Source organism: Chaetodon auriga, chromosome 11 (genome assembly GCF_051107435.1).
Source record: "Chaetodon auriga isolate fChaAug3 chromosome 11, fChaAug3.hap1, whole genome shotgun sequence".
In the NCBI taxonomy this organism is placed as follows: domain Eukaryota; kingdom Metazoa; phylum Chordata; class Actinopteri; order Chaetodontiformes; family Chaetodontidae; genus Chaetodon; species Chaetodon auriga.
In genome coordinates, this window is record NC_135084.1 from 5065001 (window position 1) to 5086731 (window position 21731).

The window sequence follows — 21731 nt, forward strand, 5'->3', positions numbered from 1 at the left end:
ACCTTATTTGAACTAGATAATGTGATTACGATAAGATCAATTAACGCCCGGCAATAACGGCAACTGCGAGCCCATTGTCGTTTTGATGACATTTACGTTTGGTCTGGTAATGTATGTCTTATGGTGATAATTAAGACGGCGGCTTCAGAGGCAGGCGCGCTGAATGGGAGGGAAGGCATTACACCCGGACCTTTTGCCGATTAGCATCTCCGCTCTGTCTCGCCCGCCACTAGCTTCAAGTGGGGCTTTTGAAGAAGCCCAAATTGATTCTGCATCCCACCGCTGCCGCCGTGCTTGACGATAATTTCTTGATGTCTTGATGTGTGTAATGTTTACAAAGCGTTAAGAGAGAGAAAGCCTTGAGCAGTAGGCTGCTGTGGAGAGGGGGTTCTTTGAATGCTTTAAGGTATACACTCTCATTACAAGAGATTTATTCACTATCAGAATATATTCCTACAGCTTACAACATGGCAAAGGTTTCTTAAAGGGTTCCAACTCTAAAGAACATTTTAAACACCCTCCTCGTGGTCCTAACAGAGTCCCCGCATATTTTGGGTATTTTAAGGAACCTTTTTTGTCACATAGGTGGTGATCAATAATAGCCTCCACTATTTTTAAGGCTGACTGAAAATGTCCTCATGCAATAAGCAAGGATGGAAGGTAACAGGAAAGATGGAGGGACAGAATGAAGGAGGAAGAAAAGAGAAGAATTTAAAGAAGTGTACACGAGGTCTGAACCAGAATTCTAATGCAAAAATACCAAAAAAAAATCAAGGCGGGAATAATAAAACATAAAGACGGTGAGTTGGCACTAAAGACAAAGAAGACAATGAACACAATATATCAAAGTATTCACATCAGAACATTTCAATGACCATGCAAATTGTATTTAACAATACGATGCAGTCGCTTCAATAGGTACAGTCGAGGAAGGTGGTTTACAAAAAACTTATATTTTCAAGACACAATGTGATTCATAATACATGAGAATTCGGTAGGTCTCTGAAGACGCTGTGATTGGATGCATGATGTTCGTCAAAGTGTGCTGTGAAATAATCTCACTCCTTGGCTTTGAGGGTGAAGCTATGAAATGATTTGGTGCAGTGAACCTTGGAGAGTGACTGAGAGGATGGTGAATGTGACTAACAGGCAGCGTGTTTGAGGTTAGATCATGAGGCCATTTTTGCTTACAGGGCCAATACATCTTCATTGTATATGAATGGAAAGAAAAGTGTTCCTGTTTCTCTCCTCATGTACAGTACCTGTATCTGATGGTTTTGTTTTTTTTTTGTCGTTTGGGTGATTTCACAAAATAAGATTTGTGTCATAGGTGAGGAAGCATTGCACTCATGCTGTTGTGTTACCCTCCGTCCTGTAACATAATTACACAAGCACTGATTTCATTGGTTAAACATTCATTTCTCTCAGCAAACTTTCAGAAAAACAAACCTCCAGAAGTTGTCTTTTTTTTTTTCTCTGACAAAACATGAGCTACATGATGTTCTCATTTCTGTGAAGGTTCTCATTCATCTAGGCCACCTCTAAGTGCTTTAAAAGGCTTTAAACTGATGTACTTGTGTACCACAGGTTTAAGAGTGCTTTTTTCGTACATATTTAGACAATTCACTTAATGGAGTCAATTGAATTTCTGTTTCATTGTTTTTTAATTTGCCATAACACAGTTTAGAAAAAAGAAAAAAAAATGCATGTTTTCAGCAGGGACCTGGGCTGGAAGATAAACAAGTTGAAAATATCCCTGCAATCAAAAATGCTGTTTGAGTACGGTTAGATGTCTTCGGCTGCCTAACACCTGCTTCAGCAAACAGGACCGACTTCCTGTGAAAAGCAGCTGTGTGTGTGTGTGTGTGTGCATGTGTGTGTGCCTATGTATTACTCACATTGTGGGGACATAAATCGGATTACACAGTCACATTGTGGGGACTCGCCGTAGTCGTGGTTATGGTCATGGTTAGGGTAAGTCTCCAGGAAATGAATGGAAGTCTATGAAATGTCCCCAAAAGTGATGAAAACCTAACATGTCTATGTGTGTGTGTGTGTGTGTGTCTGAAGGAAGAAGGCGAGGGGGGCGGGGGGATAGTTGAGGGACAGTTGGGAGCTGTTCACCAGTGTTGTTTTGACTAGAGCACCTTCTGCATTAAGGATTGTTAATTTGTTTTGACAGTGCTGCACACAAGACATTACAGCCAGCAAAGGGAATTAAAAGCAAAAGAACACTTCAAGTTCGCCTCCAACTTCCATTTCGCTCGACTTTTTCTTTTTACTCCTACATCTTCAGGCTGTTTTACCTTCACAAGAATAAAAACGACCAATGTCTGTCAGTTGGTCGCACTGTTCTGAACTAATTACAGTTCTTTTCTTATTGCTGATCACAGCGCTGCAACAAATACTGGAGGAAGATTCAAACTACCTACTATGATGAAACCCAATGATTTATGAATGTCTCCGGAGGCTTCTGAGTCCTGTGTCTTTTAGACGTTACATTTTGTTAGCTCCGAACTGAGAAGGTAGACTTATTCGTTCATGAAAAAGAAATGCCGAGGTTTTGCACCCACAGTGGTAACATGTTCTTCCAATACCAGGAAGAACACCTTTTAGTCATGCATCAAAGACGGCAGACAGAGCACAACGATATAAAAACATGGAAAGTGCCCAAAATGCTTTTTGCATTCCAGTAATTCCTCTCTATCTCTGGTAACAGCATGCAGCATGTCACCTACACTGTCAAAGTAACTCATTATATAGTCAATGTTTTGGACATCTTATTTAATAAGAGATCACCTCTAGCATATCATTAGTCTTGTCTCATATTTTAGTGATTTTTAAGAATTATCGGTCTCTGTAATTATTCCTCCTGTCTATACCTCAGTGCAACCAGGCTTTAAAGCCACTAATCAATGTTTTTATATCAACAATGGATCATGTAACTATGTGCATGTGCACTAACGTGAAAGGTGTTGCTTGTAGTGATGAACCCACAGAGTTATCACTCGACTCTGCAGATCCGCTAAGTGTTAATGCTTATAACTCGCTGTTATGGTTCAACAGTGCCAATCATTTATTGCGTTAGTTCACTCTGTCATGAGCGTGAACCCCAAAGTCCAGCCAAAGCTAGCAGAACTTTTAGTCTTTAGCTGTTTGAATTACCCAATTTGTTATTTTCCAAAGTTAGAGTCTTGTGTTTCTGCAGTGTGTCTATCAGGTAGTTGGATGTAGGTTTGTAGGACAACATCTGCAACATGTCCTTCCGGGTGAAAATATGCACTTGAGTTGTTTGACCCAGACCACAGAAGCATCATGCTAACTTTGGATGAACTTTTTTGTGCTGAATGAGTGCTGTTGATTTGACCTTCTCTTTATTACAGCATAGTCTTACTATGAAGGAATCATTTCACTGCCAGACAGAATCACACCAACCAACAGTAAACAGACATGAAGAAGCTATTTTATGTCAGATTTTCTACCCCTCAAACTTTCAGCTTTCTGACTTTATTAATAATAGCAACAATGCATTGTCATTCAGGCAAAACAAGACAATTCTTCTGGTTTCTTTTTCCCTTTTTAGAGGAAAAGTTGACGACATGGTTTTCACCCGTCATTAGTTGTGTGAAACCTATTTCTTCCACATCTTGAAACATCAACACGTAAAGGCTTCAAATTTGATCCAGGCGGCCTCTCATACACAAACACCAGTCACTGTCCATTAAATAATCATTTTGACCAGTCCTCGTCGTGTTAAGGCTGCATTCATGGCAACGTCACATCAATTGTAGTTCTCATCTTGGGAGAGCGACGTTGTCACGCGGCCTCAGTGTCTTCTGCAGTCTTAATGAATATCTCCGAGCATCATCAGATTGATCTCAGCTGTCCCCAGGGGGGGTCTCCATGGGCCAGGTTGAGGGAGAATAGACGGCATGTAGAAAAAAGATAATGATGAGACGAACAGGGGAGAAAAAAGTTTGATTGACAACTGCAGACTGCAATTAGCGTGTTGTCTCAAAGCATCTGTGTATTGGTGGTGTATGCGATGTGTATGTGTGTTTATTTTTGGTGATGCTTGGTGTGTGCAGTGATCTGCATCCGTGATCCGGCGGTTCTGATCCGGCTCACAGGGACTGGTAGCGCTGGGTGTGAGGCGCCACTGCCAGATGGCATCCTCTATACCCACCCCTGTCTCTCATGCATATACACACACACACACACACACACACACACACACACAAACAGATATGGCCGCACCAGCAGTCTGATGGAATGGTCTTGATTCTGTCAACCTGCCAATTTTCCCATCAAACACATGATGTGAAACCAGTGTAAAATTAATTATTCTTTGTTTGTTAGAGGGCTGTGAAATCATGTTGAATTTTTAGCATTAATTGATAGGCCTAGATCAACTTTTGTTCCATGCATGGCACAACTACTACATGTATATATATTACAAAGACAAACGTGGCGTCAGTACGTACCTTTGTGTTGTTCCATCCAGGTTTTTACTCCTACTGTAGAAACAACAAAAATAGATCAAATTTACCTTTCAGCTTGTTTGTTTTGCTGTAACCACAGGATAAGGTAATGTATATGATTTCCCCCTGCCCTGTAATCTTTCCAAAGGTAGCTCTAAACTTCAAAATTGATGTGGTACATGATAACCTCCCCATTCATTCTATTACTGGAGGCCATCCTTATATGTATTTATTTTACTTTTGGGATTTGTTTCCTTGTTTTTGTTTTTTTTTGTTGTTTTTTTAATGATAACCTTGTTCTCAGCCACACCAGAAACATGGCTTTAGGGATGAAGAAATATCTCAATAACTATCGGATGGCTTGCCCTGAATTTTTGGACATACATTAATGAACCCCAGGAGATGAATCCCAGAGTGTTTGGTCGGTCGACCAGCATGAGGGTAACATTTTTGTTTTTTAATGAAATGTCTCAAGGGGTATCGAGTGGATTGCCGTGAACTTTTTAAAGACTTGGTTCTTGGTTCCTGCACGATAAATCCTGATATTTTTGGTGATCTTCTGACATTTCGTCTAGCACAAGTACAGAGTTCATGTTTGGGTCTGAGAGATTTTTATTTATTTATTTTTTTAACTGATTGCCATTAAATTAGGTACAGACATTCATGTTCTCCATCAGGATTATTTCTAATAACTTTGGTGATCCACAGACTGTTCATCCAGCACCATCCCCAGGTTTTTTTTATTTGTCCATTATTTTGGTTTATGGTAACATTGTCATTGTGAGCACGTTAGCATTCTGACATAAGCATTCTTCCCACAGCACAGCCTAACAAAGCCACAAGCATTTCTGAAGACTCTTAAGAAGCTGTCCGACTATGAGCGGTTACCACTGCTGCTACTGCCCAACAATGCTGATGTTGTCTATTTTGAATGGGTGGCAGCAGGCAGTGGCAGTACCACAGGTCTACAGGTCAATGCTAACCACAAATGGTCTCAATTTCAAATGGCAATTATTCAAATTCAGACATTCAGTGGAAACAATGGAGGTATTATCAGAGAACATGTCAGTAGAGGGTTTAAAAAAATCATGGAAATCTGCTGTTCACTTGTTCTTCCCTTTAACTCTGAGTCACAGTCAAGCACAGTTCATACATATGTACAGGACTCCTTACTCCCCGGTGCATGCAGTAGGTCCATCGCTGCAAATGAACACTCCCCTTGATATAATTCTCATCAAGGTTCAATCAATTTTCTCTTCCTTTGCCTGCAGCAGTGTATCAAAAGGGTTATTCATCAATCTCTTTCCCTCTATCCTCCTCCACCCCCCCGCTGCTCCTCCTCTTCAGGTTGAGACAGGGGCCTTTGGGGTGATGGGGGGGGGGGGGGGGGGGCTCAAGAAGTTGTAGGTGGTTGTATGTCAAGAGGTGATAGTTGAAAATCCGGGAAGGTTTCCACAAGAATCCTTTGGGGTGAGCTTCGGCCTACATGGCAGAGGTAGAAATGCAGATTCAGCAGTGTGATAGGTGATGGTTTGATACTGATGGCAGCTTCATGAAGAGGAAGAAGCAGGAGAGATTGCTTGGTTTCAGGGGATGAAAGGTGGATCAGAGGTCAACTTTGCCTGGGTTATTTGGGACCACTGGCCCTCCATCGTCACATACATACCACCTGGTCCAGTGCTGTGGGGGATGATGGTTAAATGTTTTGGCAGCCAGGTCAGGAGACAGTAATCTGCTGACCTGCTGGTGAAGGTTGGAGTTATCTGGAGCTCTCCCAGTGATGGATGACCACTTAGTGCAAGGAACTGCAACCTTGTACCCATCTTGTCGGCTGGGGTCCCACACCACTGCAGTCATGCACACACACATACACAATGATAGCTATACTCACACAAATGGCACAGAAACAGGCTTCACGTATGTGAAGCTTACTATTTCTACATTAAATTGTCAAAATAAGATTCACATAGTAATTGATTGTCAAATCTATCCTTTAGCATTAAGAAGAACCTTCACTGGAGGTAAGGGGTCTAGCCCAAACCCTGGAAAACAGCCTCTTCCATCCAAGCTTACATTAGACATTATGCATTATGATTGGTAATGTTCTCATCTATCAAAACCCAGATTTGTCCATCAGACAGTGGAAAGGCATGATTTATCACTGCAAAGAACACTCCTCTTGTGTCCACTTGCAGCATGCTTTACAACACTCCATCCAATGCTTGGCATTGCACATGGTAATGTGAGGCCTGCACACAGCTGCTTGGCCGCTGAAACCCATTTCATGAACTTGGTCCTTCCAGAGGCAGTTTGGAACGCTGAAGTGACTGATGCCACAGATAATAGGCAATTTTTACGCGCTACATGCTTCAGCACTCACTGGCCCTGCTTGGTGAGTTTGCTTGGTCACTGAACTCTTTATAACCCATTCTAAATTGTAAATGTTTATGGAGATTTCCTGGCTACCTGAAAAACCTGAACTAAATAATAGTACATACAGGAATACATTGCACATATACATAGTATGATGTATATAGTATTTTGTGGCCTTCAATATGCAATAGAGAGAAGACAAAATTAAAATAAGGGGGTAGAGACAGGGTAACCGACATAACAAAGGTCGATGGCCATACTCAAACGTTCAGTGTTGGTGCCCCAAGGCTCTTGGTTACCAAGATGCACCACAATTTTTAATTTTATTTGCTGAGATTTCTGCTGCCAATACAATAAAGGTGAAAGGAAATTAACTTGTGATACATTTAAAAACTTCAGCAGCACTATCTCTCTCCAAAAATAACATCACGTTTACTTTGGATAATCCCCACACCTCACTGAACAGTTTTCATCATCACAGCCTTTTATTTATTGCCCCAAGACTACAAAGACACACAAAAGAAACAGATCTTGGAAAGAAATTAGGGAGCCAGTGTGATGAAGCCATGAGGAGACTATGACAGCAGGTTTTTTTGATCCACCTTTGAGTGCAGTCATTCAGGACAGGTACAAACATTTTACGCTTTTGACGTGGTCAGACAACAAATAACACAATCTAGCTCACTTGAAGCATATCACATTACCACAAGGTCACTGGTTTGATTCTTTCAGAAAACCTTTGCTGCATCCAAGAAAAAGGTGAAAATCCCCCCATTACCATTGTTTTCCAAGTGCAACTGTACTGAAACTCCAAATGAAATCTAAGATATATGTATACATTTACATTTCTGGCTGATTCTATGATTTAATGAATATCGGGATTTACAGACACACACAGTATACATGCTCTGTTTATGGTGTATTTAGTCATCTGTGGGCACCAGGACCGAGACAACCTGCTGTGTTGCGTCCCGATCTGTTGGGACCCAGATGGGAATATGAGTCTGAGGGTGTTTGTCAGCAAGCCCAGATAGGCTCGCTAACCTTCTGTACCTACTCGTTCCTTCCTTCCTGTTCTCCCATCACCCCATCCCACTCACTCGCCCAACCCAAAAAGCAATACCAAACACAGTAATACCTCTGTTGGTCCCTGCTGCGTGTGGTGTTGCTGAGGTTACCCACTCAGAAGCCTGAAACACTGTCTCAGGGATAGAGACAGAGAGGGTTTGATTGAAAGAAGAGAGAGAAAGAGAAACGGATGTGGAGTCCCAGGGTGACTGTGTTGTGTCCATCCGCCGACTCCTGGCGTGACTTCATTTAGATTTATATCAGCTGCTAAATTATAATAATCACTTCTAGAGCACTCCGGGCTTTACCTCATTTCTTCCTTTCATTTTCTTTTTTGTTTCTCTTTCTATGTTTCAGCTGTTTCAAAGGCCTCTCTCTTTTTGTTTCTCATTTTGCTATCAATGTCAATTCGCCCTTTCTTAAGGACTTCTTAGTCTTACTGTCTGTGTTTTTCCCTCCCTCTCTATCTCTACGCCTGACTTTACCTCTACCTTCTATGTTGATACACCTCTTTAATCGTGTTAACATTACGCCACAACAAATCTCTCATTTTCAGTTGCAGAATGTACAAAACATAACCACCATTACTCGTGAATCCAACAACGGATCATTTTCTGTCCAATATGCTTTACTCTTATGAGAAGTAAGTTAAGCATGTGGTTTCCCTGCCATATCCAGACTGAAATCTGGCAAGGACAAACACACTCATCCATTGTAAGTCATTGAGTTGCTCCCTTGGAGCTGCTGGGGGTTAAGTACTTTGCTTGCACATTAACAGTAGTTTTTAATGGAGGAAAGAAAATAACTCCTCACATACATTGCGCCACAGACTCTAGGAGTGCTAAAGCAATTGGTCAATTAATTGATTAGTTGATTGATTAGTTTTTCTTTGACTTAGCAGTTTCATTTTTCATTTTTAACACTGGCCTGACACTCCAAGCCAATCAGCTAGCCAGGATACCGGAAATCCTCCCAGTGGTCCAGATGACCAGCCTGGGTCTGTATTTAAGTGACAAGGATTCCTGTAGCTGGTTGAATTCTGACTCTCTATGAAGCAATATTCGAAGTATAGTGTGACATTATGTGACTTTAACACAGGAGACTGCTTCACATACTTCTTCTAACAGTCAGCGCTGGTTTCTTTTAACCATGACCACAATCTTTCCTAAACCATATCAAGGCATGTTTTGTTTCCAGACCTGAACCTTAATCATATATGTATGAGTCCATTTTGGGTGTTCAGGATAGAAAAGTAAATCCAGCTGTAAGCTGCGTTGACCAAAATGGACGACACTAACACAAACACCCTAGCTCAGTCTTTGGAAAGTAATACACACCAAAATAATGTTTATACTTGCCTCTTCTTATTCTACTAGCTGCATATTATATTTGCATTGGACGTCCAGGATTATTTTGATTTCTAACTAAAATTATGTTCCACTTGAAAAGTACATCTGACATGCACATGAACACACCATTAGCCATTATTTGCACACCATTGATTCCCCACCAAGCCCTCTGACATGGTGCCAGATGTGGTCGCCACAGACTGGATGGGCTGTGGCTGTGGCTAAAATGTGACTGTGTCCCCACTGTGAGGTGACAGCAGGGCAGCCTGATTTAACAACTGGGTCATTCCCAAAAGGAGCCCAGTGGATGTTTGTTTTATGACTTATGAGGTTTGGTCCTTGTGCATGTGCACACATGCGAACAACAAGGACAAGAAGGCACAAACGGACACCATCATACTGCACACTTAGTGGAGGTACGCGGGCACATGTATTCTAAAATACACATGGAAAATGAATACAGTACACACAAATGTTTGTGCGCTTCAAACACATTCATAGTCATTCTGAAACATGCACCATTTTGAATTAATACACACACACACACACACACACACACACACACACACACACAAGCGTAAAGGCTAAAGGCAAACCTCCGAACAGAAACATACATATATGCTTGGGTACACACACAAAAATGTGGACAACCCTCCCTTCGAAGCACTCCCTATCTCACACACATACACACACACACACACACAAGAATCCTCAATAGTGCTACTAGTCCTAATAATGCTGGAGTGTTGTGGCAACTAGGCTTTAAGCTACAAATTGACTGCTAGCCGCGGGTGGGCTCATGTAGCGGCTTACTACTGCAACTCCACCACTGTCCATTCAGCCAGAGGAGACTGTTAGACAGATATATGGCCACTTAATTGGCCCATGATGGCAGTGTGGCGGAGTGGTGATCGCCAGCGGAGTGCTAGACACCAGGATGATTAGGGGCCTGTGAGTGTGTGTGTGTGTGTGTTTTTGTGTGAGAAACTGTGTGTGTGCATGGGATATGAAGCCAAGCTCAGGGTTTGGGCTCTCTTTTTGTGTATGTGTGAGTTTATATATATGTATGTGTGCGTGCGTGTGTGTGTGTATATAAAGAGGCTGCTCAGCCCAGCAGGACAGCGCCAGGCCTGGACTTATTAGGCACTCGTCTCAAGCTGTCAACCCACACAAAAGGCATCAGACGATTAAAAAAAATGAACAGCCGCAAACATATTCTGCACACTGCTAGTCTTCTGCTATGTGTCAGGTGTGTGTGGGTGTGAGGTTTATGGTTATCTTTGTGTGTGTGTGTGGGTGTGGGTGTGTGTGGCTGGATGGTGGAGAAATGTGTGTGTGAGTGTTTTGATGGAGGCCTATTTTCCCTCAGAGTCCACTCTTCCTCTAAGTGGGGAAATCAATGCAAATAAGGGAAGCGGGGAGGACTGGAGGAGTGGAAAGAATGACAAAAAAGGTCTGAAAAAATGAAAAACAAACAAAGGCCTGGATTTAAGAAAAGAAAAAGAAAAAAGAGAGAGAGAAGCGAGGGGGAAAAATGGGATGAGAATGCCCATTAAGGTGGGAAATTGGAGCCCTTTGCTGTTAAGCATTCTGTGTGTGCCCATATTTCCCTGATGGTGGTGCGAGATTCGCTGGGCCTCGAGTTATCCAGATGAGACCGGCAAGAATTAAAATGCCATATGTTCAGGACGGCACCTTGGCGCAAATCAAACGCTCCTGTAATTTCTCTCAATACAAAAGAGGCCCCTAACATTAGGCTCTCTCCGCTTTGCTGGCTTGTTTATTTCCACCCTCTTTTTGTCATGTTGATGTGGCGATTTATTCTAACTTAGCACCGGCTTCTGCTGCTCTATAGGTTGTGCGTAAGTACGTGTATAGACAGCATGTTAGGTTGTTGGTGACTGACATCACTGGAGGAATCTCACAGAGGCCCAGTGACCTTTTCATAATGGGTTTTTCACATTGAAGAGCATACATGGCCTGAAACTGTTCTTCTCCTGCAGCTTCCTTTATCTCATTTAACTAAAGGGAAAAGTCTGAAGTCTACTTACATAGCTTGTTTTTGTTTTTTGTATTTTATTTTTAAGAAGTCATTTGATACCCACCCATAAAATTTTTTTGAACACTCTTATTTTTGCCAACTAGTTAAGATCTTGAACTATGCTTCAAATAAGCTGGTTCATACCTTTATATGTTTATATGATCTGGATGGTCACACTAGGGATGAGCGTCTGTGAGACAAAATATGATGAATATGTTCAAAGGAGCGTAACAGCGCACATTTTCAAACAGTGTCTCCTCAAAGACATTCATGGTGTTGCACTCAGCTGGCTGTATGCATGAAAAGTGGCAGGAGAAGGTGTGAAGGATGAAAAGAGGTACCTCCACAAATGGCCAATCTCTGCATAAAGGGGGCATGATTGTCTGTATCGGAAACGCTTGGTGAACGTAGCCCACCCTCAATTCCACTGTCAGCAAAGGGGGTTTCAGATGTTGTTAGACGATCAAACAAGAGCTTTGTTTGAACCATACGGAGTCCTTCAGGAATCTCAAAATTCAGTATTCCAGAAATTCCAATGGGCTCTGTGTATCTGTCCTGCTTTATTGTCTTAATTTCTGACAACATGAACAAGTTTGATGCCTAAAGGATACAAGATAACGAGTCATCATGATCTGCAGGCAGGTTTGATGCCCAGCTGTTACAGTATGATTAGCGCTTTTGACTTACATGTCTTAGTAAGACATTACTTTAAGGGTCCATCATTTTCTAATAATAGTTTCCTGAATAGAACTATGTAATTTAGAGCTAATAGCAATTAACTGGACTTGGTTAATTGAAAGTGCACTCTGAATGCTGTCCCCATTTTCCTTATAATTAGTACCAAATGATGTAGTAACCAGAAACTAGATTCTTCGAATTTATATTTAAATATCCCTTTTAATATCCCACACAAAACTGTGGGACTCATAAAATAAAGTGCTCCTTGAGTTTCTACTTAAGTTTTCCAACATTTTTTTTTTTGTGCAAATATCACTGGATTTTTTGGTTTTTATTTTTTTCACTTTGAGGCAAGCTTATATTGCTTTTGCTGAACAACCATCACTCTGTGACATCACGTAGAGAAGTATCATATGGTCAGCAAACTGATTTAGTATCAGTGTCAAATGTTAGCTAACATTAACCACCAATAGATAATATCCAGACCAGTCTGAAGCAGCCTGTTAAATTGAGCACATGTGCCTTATTCTGCATGCGCTGCTGATGTGTACACAGTTTCATTTGTTGGTAGAGGCAGTGTGTTACTTGTGATTGCAGTTACATGGTCTCTTTATAAATAATAGCTGAGGGATGAAATGTTTCCTGCTGTAAGGACGAAAAACAGCTTTGCCTAAATGAGGACTGCACAGAAAGAGGTTGCATCCATTTTGCTTTGTTTCCCTCCATTCACTGACTGTATGTCATCCACATTGTTTTTTACTCATTCTGTCTGGGTGTCTGGGCAGTTGGATACAGGAAACAGGAAATATACGGCTTTGCATGGTGGAGGTCTTTGTAGGTCTCGTGGGAAACAAGGCTCTGGGTTCTAAAGTTACCTCTGACAGCAACTTTTCAACACTCTGATCACAAGCTTTCTTTCCATAACTCTCCAACCTGCATGCCCCTCTCCCCCCTCCCCCCTCTTTCCACCATCAGCCCTTTCAATAACGTCTCTATCACTATCTTTTTTTAAAATGTTGGCCCTGCCTCGCCGGTCCCCGGCGGCCCGGCTCGCACCAATAGTTGTGTGTTTTCAACCTCTGCCGCCCTCGGCTAATTTAACCACAGATTGAAATGGAATTACCCCCCTCACCACCACCACGCCCCACTACCTCCACCGCACACACACACATACACACACCATGCCGGGTGGCAATCAGGAGTCTGAATGGACTGTGTTTCCTCGGCAGACACAAGGCTGATTCCAAAGCTAATAGTCATTGTTTGAAGTGACACCGCTGCCCTGGCATTTGCTTAACCTTCTGTCTTATGCACAAGGCAGAGTCAATGCACAATCCCTGCTTAATTAATATCTTCCCTCTCTTTCCGCTCTCCCACTCCTCCCTTCACCTCCCTTTCATCGCTGTACAACCAGACAGAAAAAGAGAGATGGATAGTTTAATGTCTACATTTTTATGTCTGAAACGAATGCTTTTTGTAAATGTGCCTCTTTTTTTGTCTTTTACAGATCAACAACCAACAGTGGTTTTGGAAATCCAGGCATCTGTAAGTGACCGTCTTATAAAAATGTAACATTTTAATAGATAATAGTTTTTACAGTTATAATCCTTGAGGCACCCTTAACCAAAAACTGGATGTTTAAAACTGTTTATGCTTGGCACTTTGTCAGCAATACCTATTTATTGTACTGACATGCTGTAATTGCCACTTTATAAAGTAGTTTTCATTGCCACTGGTGGAGTTTGCCTTTGCCGTATGGGATTCAAACTGACGAAGGATTCAGTCGAAAAGAAGTGCTCACATACTGCACACCACGCAGACAACAGCTGCTGTCGGGCATTTCACAGAGGATCATAGCTATAGACTGTTTAAGCTGTCTTCTTTAGGCTGTCTTCTATATAATCTTTTCTAACCTGACTGGCACATTTTGTATCAAATTCACTTTCCCTCAGAGTGACAGATGTCAGAACACACAGATGTCTCACACATACTGTCCTGATGGAATCTTTGCAACTTAGTTATTCCAGTGAAATCCAAACCTCCGTCGAGGATAAACATGCATTCATCCGCTCAGAATCATAAGGCCCTCTTCATCGCCTCAAAAGCACATAGACACTTCTTCAGTAGCACAATGTATCCAGTTGATGGATCTGTGTATCCATGACTCCTGTGCAGCCAGAAGCTGCTAGTAATTAATACAACATGACTTTTTATGGTGAAGAATTCACCACAATGTAAAGAAATATGATAAGAAAATAATAAAAAAAAAAGATTCAGTAGCCCCTCAAAGTGTGTTTGCTGCCCCCAGTGGACATACCAAACTTCAATACCTGTGATATTAAATTATCAAAACTGACTTACCACCAGTAACCGCTAAATCAATTAGGACTGAAATCTCAAGGACAATCCTCAAAAGACCTGCACGCCAGCACAAAACACACACATACCAGGAGCAAAGGAAGATATGCCGACATCTTCACCACACAATGTCTGCATACACGTGTATCGGCCACTTTAGATGGCCTCTACGTTAAATCCACTTTTTTCCACCTCTCGTACGAGAGAGACTCCACACTCCTAAATAAGAATCAATGCCTCGTTAAGACTGAAGCTCTGCCAATAAGCCTGAGCATAAAGCAGGAGGTAAACAATGCCTCAACTGCTCTCTGTCTCTGACAAACACTCTGAATCCTAATCCCTCTGCTCTGAAGCTTTCTTCCCTCTTACTTAATTCAGTCCTATTCTCTTTTATTCTCCTGTGATGTTTTATGAATGCTCCATCAGACCAAAGAGCAAATGGAATCTACTCAGTGGGAGAGAGTGTAAAACAGTGACGACGTGACTAATCAAAGGGAGGAACAGCTGACTTCAAACTGCATCACAAACATATCACAAACACATTATGTGCATCATTTGGACATTCAAATTAAATTACTCATTCACATACATGGTAATATGCACGTGGTCTGATTGTATTAAGGAAAAGCTGTTTGCATACTGTTGTCCCGGCGAGTGTTTGACCCTCGCTGTGTATCTTGTCCTGATTATATGGCTTAAAATGCAACTGTAGAATGCTCTTGTGATTAGTGTTTGAGAGAAATGGGCGCACGCACCGACTGGAGAAACTGATGGCTATTTCTTAGACAACAGACAGGCCAAATGTGAAATCTAAACTCTTGCATGCCAAGAACTTGTCTCTTACTGCCCTTTCTCCTTTTGTCCAGTTCAGTATTCTAATGAAATAATCACCTATTTTAGATCTTGAGACCCTTCCATTCAGCTAACTTGCCAGAATAACACATTAAACACAAATGCAAAAGTTTCCGGCATGTACGCTCGTTGGAAAAACTGATAATACAAAAGATTATTGAAAAAAACAAAAAAACAAAAAGCACCTGAAGACTGTTGATCCAACACACATTATAGATCTATTGTGGCATCAGCACATCACAGAATGTGACTAATAGAAATAAATAAGACAATTAAAATGTGTTTATTACCTCGAGAAAACATGAGGAAACAATAGAAACTGCTATAAATACTCTAAATAAAGTCTTTTGTCCCATTATCACATGCACAGTAAGTTGACTGCTGATATAATTACAGCAACTTTAGAGCTGTGGACTTTTCCTGAATGAGCTGATATGCACTTGAAAGGGAAAAGAAGACGAAAAAGAAAAAGAAAAGCCTTTTGACTTATGAAGACAAAGCAGACAAAGTAATAAGGGTGTTTTTATTATTAATTCATGATTCAGGTTCCACACGTATGTAAAAGACTATTTTTTTTGTTTTATGAATACATATGAGTTACGTTCCAGCTGCTGTCAGTCCTGTTTCCACAGGCGGTTTGTCTCACCTGCAGCATCACAATAAGGCAGTATTATTAATATTACAGTATAACTGTTATAACTGTTACCACAACAGGCTGGCCGTTCCATTTACTGTCCTAATTATAAAAAAAAAAAAAAAAACCTTCTGCAGAGGATACACCTGTGCTTCCTCATTCCACGCTCTTCTGGGAGGCTCCTCTCTCCTCTCACTTCCGAGAAGCATTTAAGGGATTGGAACACCCTTGATGATGGTGGACCTCTATCAATTTCTGTGTCACAGGCTGAAGGACAGAGGAGGGGGACAGGAGGAAGCATAATTAGCAGAATGGAAAGCACCCCAACCGTTTATAGGATTTATTACAATGTCGCCAGACTGACAGACCGCTTTGAAAGTAGAGATATTCTGAAAGTTGCACTTTGCCGTGTATTCAGCCTGCGTGGCGGCATAAAGCAGCTACCACAAAAATAAACATGACACATAGAAAAAACCAAATCATTATTCTCATATACAAATTAATGGTATTATTATATGGGAAACTGGAAAATTAACAACCTCTCAGGATAATTACTGGAGGTAAATGTATTCATGCATCTTCCGTAGTGTTTCACTCTCATTAAACACACACCTCTTAGGATCCCTCAGCTAAGATAAACCTCTCCCATCAACGTGTTTTTGTTTCAACGCATCCTCCTTAAATGAGGGAACATTCATTGATATTCAGTGAAAAAAAATAAAAATGAAATAAAAAGGCTATCATTCTAATTGTTTGTCTTTGTAACATCATGCAGTAAAACAGGGGAAAGGTTTGGCTGAAAGCACATTTTAAAGCATGTTTTCAGCCTCCTTTCAAAAGGCACAAAACAACAGGATTTCCAGACATAACGAGTGATTTCATACAGCTAAAAGTGCATTCATCTGCCTAAATAATCCACCCAACAGTGGTCTATACACCATTTTTAAGTGTTCACTGTGTTTGTTTGGGGTCTAGAGCAGAGGTTAAACTCGAACCTGTTCTTAAGAAGCACAGAAGCTGGTTATGTGAACGAACAGAGGTTCAGCATTATGAAAACAGAACGTCTTGGCCTCGGCCTTTGTGTGTGGATGCACGGCTGAGATTACCATGTTTGTAGCAATCTGTGTTATGGCTGCAGAAATGGCAATATTTTATGTCCTACTCATAAAAATGGAATGCCTCCTTTGCTGTGTTGTATCGTAGGAGTGGACCCATCTGGAAAGAGAGGTCAGTTGTTTGCTTTTCCTGCTGTGTGTCTGTAGTAGTCTCTCTCTCTCTCTCTCTCTCTCTCTCTCTCTGAGGGTGTCCGATGAAGTGGTCAGCAGTTGACAGGTGCTGCCATGGCTGACAGGCCAAACACAGCATGCATGTGTGTGTAAGTATGTGCGTGTGTGTGTGTGTGTGTGTGTGTGTGTGTGTGAGAGAGAGAGAGAGAGAGAGAGAGAGAGAGAGAGAGAGAGAGAGAGAGAGAGATGCTGCTTGAGGGCACATCGGACCTGTGCTGCAGAGCATGGCAGGAACAAAGCCACAGGGACACAGAGTCAATGACATCTCTCTCTCTCTCTCTCTCTCTCTCTCTCTCTCTCTCTCTCTCTCTCTCACCTGCTTTCCCCCGTCGAACATTTCGCCTCACCCTCTCTCACCCCTCAAGAAAAGACGGGGGGGCTGAACTCTTTTCTCTTGTAATATACGGGTGTGCTTGTGGTGGAACTTAAGACAAAGAAGGATTGCAGTGTCATGGTGTGAGCACTGAGCTCATCAGACTGGTGGGCCTGACACTCATGACATGTGGAACTCTAAGACGTGCATGGTGAGGGTCATGTGACTGATGGAGGCAGGCAAAGGCATCGGTGGCCTGCTTTTAGGAAGCTTTGCTAGTTTGTCTGCTGTTCCAAAACAGGAGCCTGTGGCCACAGCAGCGCTTTGAGCTGAATGCTTACAGCGATGTAAGACGCTCAATATGACAATGTTAACCTGCTGACCGGCTCATTTCGGTTCTGACATTTCATTCAGAGCCACAAATGTCAACCTGCTGGTAGCACTAGATCAAAAATTCAGGGGATCATAAAAGATTGTTGGGATTCATCCCCTGTGCTGAGGACCATGTCTATCTGTGCCAGCATTTCATGGCGGTGCATCCAATATTTGTCAAGATATTTAAGTGTGGACAAGGTGCTAGGCAGACTGAAATTGCCTTCATTAAAGCTAAATAATGGGCTTAGAAACTACCCTTGAAATCTAAAAACTTTTGCCCAGACTGAAAAAAAAAAAGACAACCTGTGTGTTTTTCTGATCTTTTGCTTCTTTTTAAGTTCTACATTCAAAGCCAGACCTATACCTGTGATTTAAAAGTTATCATGAATGGAAAAGTAATCTGTGCACACCTGTATTCAGACAGGGGGAGAGTAGAAAAGGTGATAAATCACAAATAACTTAAAAAAAAAACCCATCTCCCACACACTTATGGTGAATTTATTAATAGACCAATAGACATTTGTTCAGCGTTCCACACAACAAATAAAAAAAAAAAAAAAAAAAAAAAACAAGCCTGTTCAGAACAACAAACCAACCCTTGGGACAAAGCAATCAATCATCCATTAAAAAAACACCTGGGCAGGGGCGGAGAGGGGGGAGGAACAAAATGGCCCATTCTGGCGAATTAACAGTTTAACAGTAACATACCCAAAATAATCTGTAGATGTTAACTATGGGCAGTGTCTGCGAACCACAAACAAGAACAGTGCTAACAACAGATGTCCAACAACAACCAAAAACACTTCATCCAGGGGTTATTATTCACTGCAATCCATGAAAAGCAGCATAAATAACTGTAATACACTGAATAATACACAATCTATAGAAAACATTAGTTCTCATAATGGCAATAAATGCGTCAATATTCCAGTCAAAATAGAAAATACTCTCTATTTCAATAAAGCCAAAGCCCTATCAAATAACACAGGGTAAACAGAGAAGTGAGCAAATTTATTGAGAGGGAAAAGTACTCTCTCTGTGTATTTGTATTTGCATTATATACTTTGTCTTGTATTATTCAGATTTCCGTCCCTTCAGTTCGTGCATTTCTCATCTCTATATGACAGTTCTGCTTTCACTGAATTGTCTTTTGTATGTTGGCCGGGCAAAGCCAGTAAGCAATGCTAGTAAGCATGTGGAGAACCACGTCCTTACTAGCATTTAGCAAGTGAAATAACTAGCGCCTACGTAGGTCACATGACCCTTTCCTTTGACACTGTCCCCTAAGACTGTTCCTTTATGTTACAGAGTTCCGTTTTCCATCCCCTTTGCGTCCATTTGCCTCACCACATCGCCTGCTCCCCCTTCAGTGAGCTTTGACTGGTTGCAGTAGTGGATTCTCAGCAGGCTTGACCAAGGGAATGTGTGTGTGTGTCTGTGTGTGTGTGTGTGTGTGTGTGTGTGTGCGCGCACGTGTATGCGCTGCTCCTCCCCATGTTGGTATCTAAATTAAATTGTCTTTATCTCCTCCAGGAAAAAAAAAGAAGAGGGAGGATGGGGAAGGCTGGGGAGTGGGTGTGAAAATTAATTTGTTAGATCAAAAAATATTTAATTTTGCTGCACATCAAACAAACTTTGTCTTCAGACAGGGTGTACTGAGGCGGGCCCGCCTTTTTCTTCTTCTTCCTCTTCTTTTTCTTCATCTGCTGTCCCTTTTTTTCTTTAATTAAAAAAGCATTCTATTATTACAGCAGATGAAAAGGAAACATCTATTCAAACAGTACAGTCGTACCGGACTACCACTAATCTTTTGGTAATTATTTTTTAATTGAATCTTTTGAGCACAAAAGCCCTGAGCAGATGCTTGTATTACCGCGGTCCCACATCGTGCACCACGCCATGTATACGAGATGATGCCCGCCTCGCCACGAGCGAATGGCAGGACAACACGGGAATGAAAGAGGGAAGTTGGGAAGGAGAGAAACAAATTAAGGAGGGATGAGATTGGACGGAAGGAGGAGAGAAGTAAGCCTGCAGAGATGGAAAGTTATGTATAGATGAACAGCTCAGCAGCTCTTTAGATGTCTGAACATGCAGCGTGTTTGCACGTACACGCTGAAGAATCCTTTCTGCTGATACACACACTCGGATGGAAATTGACAGGTCAAGCAGCTTGAATCTGAACTGCGCCTTCTTACCTCCATCACTACTCCTCCAATCCCTCTTTTCGTCTGGACGCCTCCAAACTTCTTCAGCATCTGCAGAGTGCTGATTATAAGCACATAATGATCGGTCTTAAGGGAATGGAGGGGGGGTGCTTTACTTAAAAAAAAAAAAAAAAGCTCCCAAAGATGAACCCAGTCCAAACTTTCCAGCATTTTGCCTCCCAGAAAGGACCTTAAAAACACCTTATTACTACAGAGATCCCCATTTCACTGACATTTGATATGCTTCCACGTCTGAGTGAGGGATCCTGGATGATGTGTGTGTAAAGTTCTCCCTCCGAGATGCCTCAGAAGTGCTTAAAAGACATGTAGAGGGAGATGCAAAGAGGGGCTTAAGGAGCAGGCAAATAGGAGCGGCTCTGAAAAAGAGACATCTTTAGCTTGGCTGTATGCAACAGCATATTGGCTCTTAATCATGTCGAGTACCCGTCAGAGCTCGCCAAAGCCGGTTAAATCACATTACTCATGCATTGTGCATGTATGTGTGAGTGTGAGGGAGTGTGTGACCATGCTTGTATGTGTGTGTATGTGTGTCTGCATAAATGAAAGTACAGGACAGTGTGTGTAAAGGTGTTAGCCCAAACTGTACATCAGCTTGGTTCTGTCACTATGATTTAAGCTCTTTTACACCCATATTTATCAAGCATCTCAGAGGAAGAAGTCAGTCCTCCTGACTGGCCAAAAATTCTTAGAGTGACACATATTTAGCTCCACTTATAGGCCCAAGAGGAAAAGCATTTTGTCAACCGAATTAACATCAGAAATGACTCACATATCTGCTGATATTTAGCAGAGCTCCAGCAGAGTTCTAACCTTTCACGGTGGTCAGGCAGGGACTCATACAGTGCCTCCATGTAAAAAAATCCTTCCTAACAACATGCAAATCCACTCTGTAGTGTTTCTCCAGCGTGCAGAAGGTGGTCCTAGATGCTAGTTCAGGCTAACATTAGCATCTCTGTCCTGCTCTTTGTTGTTTTAGGGGAAGGTTACACTCCAGCAACCTCTGCCAACATTAACAGACGCTTAGCAAACTGTTAGTCCCCATCCTGAAAGCCTCCTCTGTTGTAACATTAAAAGTGAAGAGATACTGTTTGAAAATGTGAGTAGGAAAGGTAAGCAGCCACACAGGGTTATGATCTGACGTTACACTTTTCCTTTGTCATACATTCTAAAATTATAATATGAGGACGAACTAGCCGTGTGCTGCAGTAGAGAAACAATGCTGCTCCATTTCCATGCGCTGTACGTGAATCATCAACTGGTGAGGATTTTACCAGGGATATGCACTTTCACACTTAGTTTTTTAGTGCAATATGGTGGATGAAGTCATCAACTGCGGGGCGGCTCTTAGTGAATGGTTAGTTGGAAAGAGGAGGAGGGGATTGCGCGTTCTCCACCGGGACGTACGCCACAGTGGGCTTGTGACACCTTTGAAAGTGATCATGATGTATTATACCAGTGAATATCATGATGAGATTGAAGACATTTAGTAATTTAATGATCATATTTTTGCAGAACATGGGTAATTTAATCATCTGGCATTATTTATACAGCCAGACATAAAAAGTGGTGCTACTTCCAGCACTCTTAACTGTACTGTCTAATTTTCCGAATGGCAACTATCAGAATAATACGATATGTCATATTTTCAACTTTGCACCTCTCTTCAGTGTCATAAGTAACCCTCCAGTCCTCCTC

The 21731-nt window shown here is 41.7% G+C and overlaps 1 protein-coding gene across 4 annotated transcripts in view; it reads left to right on the plus strand.

Annotated features, from left to right (window-relative positions):
- Positions 1-21731, plus strand: part of LOC143328094 (uncharacterized) — a 420223-nt gene that overhangs the window by 305428 nt on the left and 93064 nt on the right. For 3 of the 4 annotated variants that reach the window (XR_013077785.1, XM_076743024.1, XM_076743023.1), the window contains one exon: positions 13498-13535. The exons of the other annotated variant lie outside the window; for it this stretch is intronic. Coding sequence is in view for 2 of the 3 variants with exons in the window: in XM_076743024.1 (XP_076599139.1) it covers positions 13498-13535 (38 nt within the window). In the remaining variant the exon portion in view is untranslated. The remainder of the gene's footprint in view (positions 1-13497; positions 13536-21731) is intronic. 4 annotated transcript variants of the gene reach the window in all.